The following is a 13,053-nucleotide window of genomic DNA, read 5'->3' on the forward strand; positions in this document are numbered from 1 at the left end:
AAAAAACCTCAAAAGCTAGCAAAAGACAAATAACTAAAAACAGAGCAGAACTGAAGGAGATAAAGACACAAAAAAATTCTTCAAAAAAATCAATAAATCCAGGAGCTGGTTTTTTGAAAAGATCAACAAAATAGACAGAACTGCTAGCCAGATTAATAATAAAGGTGATAATAATTAAATAGATGCAATAAAAAACTATAAACAGGATATCACCACAGATTCCACAGAAATACAAACTACCATCAGAGATTACTACAAGCAACTCTATGCACATAAACCAGTAAACCTGGAAGAAATGGATAAATTCCTAGACACTTGCACCCTCCCAAGCCTAAACCAGGAAGAAGTTGAAAGCTTGAGCAGACCAATAACAAGGGCTGAAGTTGAGGCAGCAATTAATAGCCTACCAACTAAAAAATGTCCAGGTCCAGGTGGGTTCACAGCTGAATTCTACCAGACGTACAAAGAGGAGATGGTACCACTCCTTCTGAAATTATTCCAAACAATACAAAAAAAGGGAATTGTTCCCAAATCATTTTGTGAGACCAACATCATCCTGATACCAAAACCTGGCAGAGAGTCAACAAAAAAAGAAAATATCCTTGATTAACGTAGATGCAAAAATCTTCAATAAAATACTGGCAAACAAATAACAGCATATCAAAAAGCTTATCCATCACAATCAAGTAGGCTTCATCCAGGGGATGCAAGGTTAGTTCAACACATACAAGTCTATAAATGTAATCCACCACATAAACAGAACCAAAGACAAAAACCACCTGATTATGTCAATAAGTGCAGAGAAGGCCTTCAACAAAATTCAACAGCCTTTGTGCTAAAAACTCTCAAAAAACTAGGTGTTGAAGGAACATATCTCAAAATAATAAAAGCTATTTACAACAAACCCACAGCCAATATCATACTGAATGGGCAAAAACTGGAAGCATTCCCTTTGAAATCTGGCACTAGACAAGGATGCCCTCTCTAACCACTCCTATTCAATATAGTATTGGAAGTTCTAGCCAGAGCAATCAGGCAAGAAAAAAAAAATAAGAGTATTCATTTAGGAAAGGAGGAAGTCAAATTGTCTCTATTTGCAGATGACATTATTGTATATTTAGAAGACCCTATCATTTCAGCCTAAAATCTCCTTAAACTGATAAGCAACTTCAGTAAAGTCTCAGGATACAAAATCAATGTGTAGAAATCACAAGCATCCCTATACACCAATAACAGACTAACAGAGAGCCAAATCATGAGCAAACTCCCATTCAGAATTACTACAAAGAGAATAAAATACCTAGGAATACAACTATCAAAGGATGTAAAGGATCTCTTCAAGGAGAACTACAAACTAGTGCTCAACGAAATAAGAGAGGACACAAACAGATGGAGAAATATTCCATGCTCATGGTTAGGAAGAATCAATATCATGAAAATGGCCATCCTGCCCAAAGTAATTTATAGATTCAACACTATCCCCATCAAGCTACCAATGACCTTCTTCACAGAAGTGGAAAAAAATCTTAAACTTCATATGGAACCAAAAAAGAGCCCACATAGCTAAGACAATCCTAAGCAAAAAGAACAAAGCTAGAGGCCTCATGCTACCTGACTTCAAACTATATTACAAGGCTACAGTAATCAAAACAGTATGGTACTGGTACCAAAACAGAGATACAGACCAATGGAACAGAACAGAGTCCTTGGAGGCAATGCCACACATCTACAACCATGTGATCTTTGACAAATGACAAAAACAAGCAATGGTGAAAGGATTCCCTATTTAATAAATGGTGTTGGGAAAACTGGCTAGCCATGTGCAGAAAGCAGAAACTGGACTCCTTCCTGACACCTTACACTAAAATTAACTCCAGATGGATTAAAGATTTAAACATAAGAACTAACACCTTAAAGACCCTAGAAGAAAACTTAGGCAAAACCATTCAGGACATAGGCATAGGCAAGGACTTCGTGACTAAAACACCAAAAGCATTGCCAACAAAAGCCAAAATAGACAAATGGGACCTAATTAAAACTCTGGAGCTTCTGTACAGCAAAAGAAACAGTCATTAGAGTGAACTGGTAACCAACAGAATGGGAAAAAAGTTTGCAATCTACCCATCGGACAAATGGCTAACACTCAGAATCTACAAAGAACTAAAACAGATTTACAAGAAACAAACAAACCCATCCCAAAGTGGGTAAAGGATATGAACAGAAGACACTTTTCAAAAGAAGACATACATGAAACCAACAAACATATGAAAAAATGCTCATCATCACTGGTTATTAGAGAAATGCAAATCAAAACTATGTTGAGATACCATCTCACTCCAGTTAGAATGGCGATCCTTAGAAAATCTGGAGACAACAGATGCTGGAGAGGATGTGGAGAAATAGGAACACTTTTACACTGTTGGTGGGAGTGTAAATTAGTTCAACCATTGTGGAAGACAGTGTGGCGATTCCTCAAGTATTTTCCTCAAGTATATTCCTCAAATAGAAATTCCATTTTACCCAGCAATCCCATAACTGGGTATATACCCAAAAGATTATAAATCATTCTATTATAAAGACACATGCACACGTATGTTCATTGTGGCACTGTTTACAATAACAAAGAGCTGGAACCAACCCAAATGCCAATTGATGATAAACTGGACAAGGAAAATGTGGCACATATACACCATGGAATACTGTGCAGCCATAAAAAAAGGGTGAGTTGGTGTCCTTTGTAGGGACATGGATGAATCTGGAAACCATCATTCTTAGCAAACTGACACAAGAACAGAAAATCAAACACCACATGTTCTCACTCATAGGCGGGTGTTGAACAATGAGAACACATGGACACAGGGAGGGGAGCATCACACACTGGGGTCTGTTGGGGAGGGCCAGGGGGAGCACAGCGAGGGGATGGGGAGGTTGGGAGGGATAACATGGGAGAAATGCCAGATATAGGTGATGGGGGGAGGGAGGCAACAAACCACATTGCCATGTATGTATCTATGCAACAGTCCTGGATGATCTGCACATGTACCCCAAAACCTAAAGTACAATTTAAAAAAAAATTAAAAAAAAAAAAAAAAAAAGAATTAGGAACCCCACTCAGGAAAAAGTGTGAACAAAGGCTAAGATGATTCTAGGCTTAAGATAAACCTGGCCAAGGGAGAGCCTAGAAGATTGGTCCTGACATATGAATATCTTTGAGGCTAAGCTGATACTAAAGTACCCCAAAGATGAAGTTGGTTTTAATATAGACATTTAGTACTTCTAATTAGAAGAGAGAACATATTCCTCATTTAAACACCTGTTTGTATTTCAGACTCAGACACCAAATAAAATGTCATTTTCTTTATTTTTTATTTATTTATTTTTTGAGTGGGAGTCTTGCTCTGTCATTCAGGCTGGAGTGCAGTGGTGTGATCTTGGCTCACTGCAACCTCTGACTCCTGAGTTCAAGCAATTCTCCTGCCTCAGCCTCCCAAGTAGCTGGGATTACAGGCACCCGCAACCATGCCCGGCTAATTTTTGTATATTTCGTAGAGATGAGGTTTCACCATTTTGGCCAGGCTGGTCTCAAACTCCTGACCTCATGATCTTCCCCTCTCAGCCTCCCAAAGTGCTGGGATTACAGGAGTGAGCCATCACGCCTGGCCCAAAATATCATTTTTTTAAACTTTACAACAATACTTTGGGAGATAAGTTATTAGTCCTTCTTCAGTAGATGAGAATTATCTGAGACTTTGAGAAATTAAGTAACTTGCCCATAAGTAAAACTGAGATTCAGATTAAGCCACATAGACCTTTCTGAATTGAAGAAAATTGAGCTAACCTCTAAGTGGCTGAATTATAAATATTTTGTTTCATATAAACGGTAGAACTTAAATTCTGTTTGAGAGCACATCTAAGATGTAGAGCATTGCTTCTTTTATTTACACATCTAACACACTGCAAAGAAACTGTTTACTATAAAGGTATAATATAGCATAATCTGAGTTTATTGGAATTAAATGTAAATCAGGTGTTCCCATTTTATAGATAGATAGATAGATAGATAGATAGATAGATAGATAGATAGAAATGCTGCCTTGCTCTTTCACCAGGCTGGAGTGCAGTGGTGCAATCTCGGCTCACTGCAACCTCCGTCTGCTGGATTCAATCGATTCCACTGCCTCAGTCCCTGTGTAGCTGGGACTACAGGCACGCACCACCATGCTGGCTAAATTTTTTGTATTTTAGTAGAGACGGGGTTTCACCATGGCCAGGTTGGTCTCGATATCCTGAGTTCATGACCCTCCCGCTTCGACCTCCCAAAGTGCTGGGATTACAGGCATGAGCCACCACGCCTGGCCTATATTTTTAAGCTCAGCTATTTTTGTCAAATAAACTTGGATTTCAATAAATAGGTTTTTTTTAATCTTTTTAAAAATATATATATATATTCTTTTAGAGACAAGGTCTGGCTTTGTTCCCCAGGCTGATCTTGCCTCAGCTTCCCAAGTAGCTGGGCTACAGGTTTGAGCTGTCATACCCAGCTTAGCACAATTTTAATCTTTGCCAGTATGATGGGGAAAAAAACAGTACTTCTATGTTATATTAATGTGATATTTTTATTATTAAATGGTCCAACAATTATCTTTTCGTGTTTTTATTTAATTATTTATGTTTGAGTCAGGGTCTCGCTCTGTTGCCCAGGCAAGAGGGCAGCAGCACAATCCCAGCTCACTGCAGCCTCCACCCCCCAGATTCAAGTGATTCTCCTGCCTCAGCCTCCCGAGTAGCTGGGGTTACAGGTGTGTGCCACCATGCCCAGCTATTTTTTGTATTTTTAGTAGAGATGGGGGTTTTGCCATATTGGTTGGGCTGGTCTCAAACTCCTGGCCTCAAGCAATCCGCCTGCCTCGGCTTACCAAAGTGTTGGGATTACAGTTGTGAGCCACTGCACCCAGCCCATCATTTTATATTTAATAAGTCCTGCTGTCTTTGCTGCTCCATTTTGATTATATAAATCAGACTGCATTACACAAATGCTTATAAAACACGTTGAAGAAATGCCGTTCTGTTCCTAGTTTGTTTAGTGTTTTTATCACAAAGGAACGTTGCATCATTTCAAATGCATCTTTGATGCCTACTGAGATGATCATGTAGGTTTTTTCCCTTTATTTTATTAAAATTGTATATTTCATCGTTTTGTATATGGTGAGCCACTTTGTATTCCTTAGATAATGGCATATAGTCCTTTTAATATAATGCTAGATTTAATTTGCAAATCTTTTGTTGAGGATTTTTGCATCTATATTCTTCTTTGTTTTTTGTTTTTTGGTGTTTTTTTTAAGACAGAGTCTTGTTCTTATTGCCCAGGCTGAAGTGCAATGGCATGATTTTGGCTCACTGCAACCTCGGCTTCCTGGGTTCAAGCAGTTCTTTTGCTCAGCCCCCCGAGCAGCTGGGACAACAGGCGCCTGCCACTATGCCCACCTAATTTTTGTATTTTCGGTAGAGACGAGGTTTCACCATGTTGTCCAGGCTGGTCTCGAACTCCTGACCTCAGGTGATCCGCCTGCCTCGGCCTCCCAGTGTTGGGATTACAGGTGTGAGCCACCACGCCTGGCCTTGCATCTATATTCCTAAGAGATACTGGTCAGTAGTTTTCACAGGATGTCTTACTCTGTTTTTAGTATTGGGGTAATTCTGGCCTCAGAGAATGAATTAAGAATTTCCTTCTCTTCTACTTTTTTGGAAGAATTTGAGAAGTGTTGGTGTTAATTCTTTTTGAAACATTAGGTAGAATCATGATGAAACCGTCTAGTCCTGGGCTTATCTTTCCTGAAAGTTTTTTTATTTTGGATTCAATCCCTTATTAAAGATCTCAGATTTTCTGTTATTCCTTGAGTCAGTTTTGGTAGTTTGTGTATTCCTGAGAGTTTGTATATTTCATGTAGGTTTCTAATTTTTTGGCATACAGTTTTTCTAGTATTTTCTTATAATCTTACTTATTTCTGTAAGGTCAGCAGGAATATGAAATTTCTGCTTTCATTTATGGTTTGAGTCTTCTGTCTCTCTCTCTCTTTTTTAATTATTGCATATTTTTATTGATGAACACATAAGAAGAAATACTAAAACCTTTAACCTAGACAACCACTTTGCCTTGGTCAGTGTAGCTAAAGGTTTGCTAATTTTGTTGATCTTTTTAAAGAAACTATTTTCAGTTTCATTGATTCTCTCTGTAGTTTTTCTGTTCTCTATTTATTTATGCTTTAATCTTTTTTTTTCCTGCTTGCTTTGGGTTTGTTTTGTTTTTATTTTTTGTTTCTATAGTTTCTTAATGTGGAATTTCACTTTACTGATTTGAGATCTTTTTCTTTTTTTAAATGCAGGCATTTGCAGCTATAAATTTCCCTCTGAGCACTGCTTTCGCTGCACCTCATACGTCTTTGTTTATTTGTTTGTTATTTTTTGAGATAGGGTCTCACTCTGTCACAAAGGCTAGAGTGCCAGTGGTGCAATCATAACTCACTGCAGCCTCTACCTCTCTGGGCTAAAGTGATCCTCCTGCCTCAGCCTCCTGAGTAGCTAAGACTACAGGTACATGCCACCACACTCAGCTAATTTTTCAAACTTGTCTGTAGGGAAGGGTCTCACTCTATTGTCTAAGCTGGTCTCAAACTTCTGGGCTCAAGCAATCTTCCTGCCTCAGCCTCCAAAGTGCTGGGATTATAGGCTTGAGCCACTATGCTTACCTCATCCCATAAATCTTGATATTTTGTGCTCTCATTTATGTTCACCTCAAAGTATTTTCTAATGTCTTGTGGTTTCTCCTTTGTCTCATTGTTTATTTAGAAGTATTGTGCCTGGTGTCTCACTTCCTTTAACTAGACACACACGTTAAAAATCTGCCTCCCCAAAATGTTAAGCCACCCAAATAGTGTAGTGGCATTGGCAAATTTTATGAGTATACTTAATTATGTATCATTTTTTTCTAAGTCATTAATAAAAAACTCAGGACGAACTCTTGTGCAGCTCCTCTCTAAGTGCACTTCTGTAACTGATTTTTTTTAAAGCCGCTTATCTATTTATTTATTTAGAAATGGGGTCTAGCTCAATTGTCCAAGCCAAAGTGCAGTGGAACAATCATGGTCGAATCACTGCAGCTTTGACCTCCCAGGCTCAAGAAATCCTCTAGCCTTAGCCTCCTGAGTAGCTAGCACTACAGGAGTGCACCACCACTCTTGGCTAATTTTCTTTCATGTTTCTTTGTGGAGACAGGGTTTTGCCATGCTGGCTAGGCTATGGAGACAGAGTTTTGCCATGCTTGCAATGCTGGCTAGGCTCAAGCAGTCCACCCACCTCAGCCTCCCAAAGTGCTGAGATTAAAAGCCTGAACCACCACGCCCAGCCTAAAAGCCACTTTTTAGGGGCCATCTGCTAGTCTGCGGTACATATATTGAGTGATTACACAGCAAAGATGTAACATGGAACTAAGTAACAAAGTCAAAACCTAAGTGCGGTGGCTCACACCTGTAATCTTTGCACTTTGGAGGTGGATCGTTTGAGCTCAGGAGCTTGAAACCAGCCTGGGCAATATGGCAAAACAACATCTCTACTAAAAATACAAAAATAGGCTGGAGTGGTGGCACATGCCTGTAGTCCCAGCTACTTGAGGGGCCGAGGCAGGAGAATCACTTGAAACCAGGAGGTGGAGGTTGCAGTGAGCTGAGATCACGCCACTGCACTCCACCCTGGGCAACAGAGTGAGACCCTGCCTCAAAAGAATGACAACAAAACCAAAGACCTAATAAATAGAAGCATATCCTGTGGAGATGAAGGGCCTAAAGGCGGGCACATACCTGTCATATTCTAATTCATCTGATGCTTTAGGAATTGTTCACTAAAGAGCCTGAGTATATAATAAAGCTTGTATAATAGTATCTGATTTTTTTCCTGAGACTGCTCAAAGTTTAAAAGTACACTTATCAGTCCTAATCTAGCTAAATTATTTTTGGATCTTAGTTACTTCTATAATTCTTATTTGTACAATAGGAATTATAAGGCCAGGTGGGTGGCTCACGCCTGTAATCCCAACACTTTGGGAGCCCGAGGTGGGTGGATCAGGAGATCAAGACCATCCTGGCCAACATGGTAAAACCTGTCTCTACTAAAATACAAAAAACTAGCCAAGCATGGTGGCACACACCTGTAGTCCCAGCTACTTAGGAGGCTAAGGCAGGGGAATCTCTTGAACCTGGGAGGCAGAGGTTGTAGTGAGCCGAGATCGTGCCACTGCACTCCAGCCTGGTGACAGAGCAAGACTCCATCTCAGAAAAAAAAAAAAAAAAAAAAAGAAGAATTATAATATTGCCTTCATAAGGTTATTATCAAACTTCAGTGGAATAACCTATGTAGAAAGTTTAGCATAGTGTGCAGCACACAACAAGCACTAAGTGAATGGTTGTTATTACTATCAATGGTAAAGTAGCTATCATTTCTGAGCACCTATACTAGGCTAGACACTACAAATCAGTTATGTTATGGTGTCCGTACCACACTAAAGCTGTTTGTTAACACCAGCTAACAAACTAGTTAAAGCTGAAGCCTCGGTAAAGGGTGAAGAATTTTGTTTCTGAAGACTGCCTCTGATTTCAGTTTGGGACCCACTCTGGAACCTGAGGAAGTGGTAAACAGGCTGATGAATGGGATTCTGACTGAGCAGAAAATGATTTTTGTTCCATCTTCTATAGCGTTTTTAACAATATTGGAAAGGTAAGTGACAGGTTTGTCAGCCTTAGAAATGAAAAGTAGAATAAAAATTATCTATTATACTTTTTTACCGACATTTAAAATCAGACAGGTGTTAAAGTACAGTTAGATGGAATTGACTTCATAGAAATAACAGGCTTAATAAATATGCCGTCAGTTTTTTTCAACCACATGTGTTAATTATTGAAGCAATATTGATACAGCTCCTGGGTAAATGAAATGAGTAATTTCCATATATTTTTATTTTTTGTAAAAAAAAGAAATTTGTATATTTCTGCAAGTCTTGTCTTATAAATAAATGACTCTGAAGAAGGATAGTTTTTAAGCGTCTTTATATAATGGAATCATAGAACAATGATATTAAAGGAGACCAGAGTTAGGTTTTAGGTATTTACTTAAAGATACAACAGATAATCATTGAGCTTTTGTTTTGTGCAAAATCATACTAAAGTGTGTGAATTGCTAAATTATTTTTATAATTTAAGAAATTCGTGAGCCTTGCTTCTTCCAATGTGGTTCTTAGACTAGCAGCATCAGTATTACCTGGAAATTTGTTAGTACAGAATCTCCTGATCTCCTGAATCATAATTTGAATTTCAGTAAGTTCCCCCAGATGATTTGTATACATATTAATAACTGAGAAGCACTTCTTTGGAGCAGCAGCTCTCAACTTTGATGCACATTGAAATTTACCTGGGAGGTTCAAAAAATGCCAGTGCCTGAGACCAACTCCCTCAATTTCTGATTGACTTGGTTTGGAGTGCAGCCTGGGCTTTGAGAGAGAAAACAACTTTCTAGGTGATCCAATTATCCAGCCAAGATTGGAAATCACTGGTTTCAGGAATGTCTCATAATAACAAGGAGGCTGGCCACAAAGAGAGGAAAGAGCAGAGGTGCCTTAGGACAGCTGGGAGAAAAAGCATCTTGCTGCCTGTCCTAGAGTGTGGTGTCTGGAGAAAAAAGATGAGACCTGCTAGTGTCTGTCACTGTTCAACACACCCTATTTAATATATTAACACATTGATTCCACAAAAGAACACTGAGGGATAGGTGTCAGTTTTTCCATTTACACATGAGGAATTTAAACTAAAAACTTAAATAATTTGTTCAGCATTATGCTCAAAACCAAATGTGTTGTCTGCATTTTTATTTAGCAATTATACTTCTCCAGCCTCTTAGTGGAACATTTTAATAATATTCTGCATTATAAAGTATAAAATTAGTTCCTACTCTCATTTCCCTTTTAATGTCAGGGTATTTTTTGTGAAGTCTTTAGTAGCTCAACTGTTCAGTTCTTATACCCCCTCTCTTAGATCTTTCAAAATATACGAGTATATTTGTTTCAAAACCTGACTACTTCCAGTGATTCTACTCTAAAGAAAGCTAAGCCTTCTTTTAAAAGCCTTCTTTATATTTTGAAAGGAAATAGATTCAATGGGAAAGAATATATAGTAATGACGCAGAGTTAAAGTGCTTAATCTTATTTAAGATGAACATGATGATACATAATAACTTAAAAGTATTTCTAAAGAAGGTATTCTACAAATGCACTTAATATTAATTTTCTAATTATTTTTATATGTCTTTCTTTTAGGATCTTTCCTGACCGTTTCCTGGTAGCTTTAAAACGAAAAATCAATGTTAGGTTTGATGCAGTTATTGGATATAAAATGAAAGCATAAGTGCCTAGTTTTCTGAAAACTGATTTACCAGGTTTAGGTTGATTTCATCTAATATTGTCAGAGTTTTAATGTTTGAACTTCTGTTGCTTTCTAATTATCCCCATTTTTTCAGTATCATTTTTGAGGCTCTGGCAGTCTTCATTTACTACTGCTTGTTCTTTAGCTAAAAGCTGATTACATATAATATAGACAGAGAAATACCTTTAGAGGTGACTTTAAGGAAAATGAAGAAAAAGAATAAAAATGATTTTATTAAAATAATTTCCAAGATGCTGTAGTTCACCTGAATGATTTGCAAAATTTGTACCATAACTGTTTATTTAACGTATATTTTTGTTTTTGATTGCACTTAAATTTTATGTAATTTGTGTTGCTTTTTCTGTTTTACATAAAATCAGAAACTTCAAACTCTCTGAATACAATGAAGGACTATATCTAGTGGTATTTCACAGTGAATATCATGAGCTCTCAAACATTTCATCTTATCCATTACCACTCTGTTTCCTGAGAGATACCTCACATTCCAATGCCAAACATTTCAGCACAGGGAAGCTAGAGGCGGATATACGTGTTACAAGTGTAAAAGCATCATTGGGATTTAAGGAGCCTTTAAAGAATTTACCCATAAATGGCAACAATAATAAATGGATCACACTTAAACTTTCTGTGTTTCCATCTTTTTGTCTTAAACAGAACATGACTTAACCTTCAAATTAAAGGAAAATGGATTGTATAATAAAAGATCTTTTAGGCCGGGCACGGTGGCTCAAGCCTGTAATCCCAGCACTTTGGGAGGCCGAGGCGGGTGGATCACGAGGTCAAGAGATCGAGACCATCCTGGTCAACATGGTGAAACCCCGTCTCTACTAAAAATACAAAAACATTAGCTGGGCATGGTGGTGCGTGCCTGTAATCCCAGCTACTCAGGAGGCTGAGGCAGGAGAATTGCCTGAACCCAGGAGGCGGAGGTTGCGGTGAGCCGAGATCGCGGCCATTGCACTCCAGCCTGGGTAAAAAGAGCGAAACTCCGTTTTTTTTTTTTTAAAAAAAAAACGATCTTTTTAAAAAAACTGTTTGGAAATTTCTTGGATGTGAGGCTCACTGAGATGCGACTATAAGATCAGATCTATACATTTTAAAATGTAATAGGTTTGTTAGGTTTCTTCTACTAAAGAAAAATATTTTCGCAGGGCGCAGTGGCTCAAGCCTGTAATCCCAGCACTTTGGGAGGTCGCGCCTCCCACTATGGGAGGGTAACAAGAGTGAAACTCCGTCTCAAAAAATATATATATATATATTTTCAAGACTATATCAAACACAGCTGGGCACAGTGGCTCACGTCTGTTAATCCCAGCACTTTGGGAGGCCCACGTGGGCAGATCACAAGGTCAGGAGTTTGAGACCAGCCTGGCCAACATGGTGAAACCCCATCTCTACTAAAAATACAAAAATCAGCTGGGTGTGGTGGTGGGCACCTGTAATGCAGCTACTTGGGAGGCTGAGGCAAGAGAATCACTTGAACCCAGGAGGCAGAGGTTGCAGTGAGACAAGATCGTGCCACTAAGCAAGACTCTGTCTCAAAAAAAAAAAACAACTATATTAAACACATACACATGAAGAGCTTTAATCCTTTTATCAGAAAGTTTATATTCAGAAAACACATAAGGCAAATCCTTTAACATCCTGTTAAATGTAGCAAATAAGCGATATTTAGGTTCAGAAAATTTTTAGAGAAAGATTTTGATCCAGCCTCTAAGCAGAAACTAATATTTGTTCAACTTGTATTAGCTGCTGTCCTAAACACTTAACTTACATCAACTAGCCCATTCAACAAATTAAGTAATATCATCAGTGTTATCACAAATTTTAAGGATCATATGGTAATATGCTTAAGGAAAGTTATATTACAGATTCTATAACATATAAGATAATTTCTCAGAAAGCATCATTTCTACAATAAATTTCTCCCTCTTTCCCATCAGTTAACTTCTTCTAATTCAGAGAACCAAAATACTATTGCTGTTGGACTACATTCTGCATTTAGTTAGTGTGAATACATAAAGGTCAAAAATTATTGTCTTCCAAACATTATATCTGAGTAATATAACTTAGATTCCTCTCCATACATCAGCTATACTCTACTTGGACTCTAGGGTTGAATATCCACAGAATTTATAGATTTACTTAAACACCTATCCTGATAACATGAATGACACTAGAAAGTGGAGAGACTGTTATTCTCAGCTTCTAACTCACTTTGAAATAGATTTAATTGTTTATTCTCTTGATTAAATTATACTTGTTCCAGACTGCCAGCCATCTGCCAGTGAAAGGAGAAAGCCTTTAGCAAACTTCAGTAAGATAATCAAGGCCCAAAACATACCAACAACCAATAAACATATTTGGCTCCTAAAACACTTGTCATAATTCAACAATTGGAGGAACTTTAGCATTAACCAGTATGAGAAATAAGCATTACTTCTTTCAATGTTATGCAGGCAAATGGTAGTGTGCCCCATTTATTGAATGTTAACCATGTGGGAGGCACAGTTTGCCACTTAGTCGCTCAGCAGTCCTGTGCAGAAGGCATTGTTAGAAGGTGTTGAAC

At 38.1% G+C, this 13,053-nt stretch overlaps 1 protein-coding gene across 1 annotated transcript in view; it reads left to right on the plus strand.

The window, feature by feature from the left end:
* The window catches only part of HSD17B11 (hydroxysteroid 17-beta dehydrogenase 11), a 44,417-nt gene extending 33,312 nt beyond the window's left edge, over positions 1 to 11,105 (plus strand). Inside the window, exons 6-7 of the mRNA XM_032239671.1 lie at positions 8,650 to 8,766; positions 10,358 to 11,105. Coding sequence (XP_032095562.1) covers positions 8,650 to 8,766; positions 10,358 to 10,445 — 205 coding nt within the window. The 3' untranslated portion in view covers positions 10,446 to 11,105. The remainder of the gene's footprint in view (positions 1 to 8,649; positions 8,767 to 10,357) is intronic.
* The last annotated feature ends 1,948 nt before the right edge of the window (positions 11,106 to 13,053 follow it).

Source organism: Sapajus apella, unplaced genomic scaffold (genome assembly GCF_009761245.1).
Source record: "Sapajus apella isolate SASKATOON/1434 unplaced genomic scaffold, GSC_monkey_1.0 scaffold45, whole genome shotgun sequence".
In the NCBI taxonomy this organism is placed as follows: Eukaryota; Metazoa; Chordata; class Mammalia; order Primates; family Cebidae; genus Sapajus; species Sapajus apella.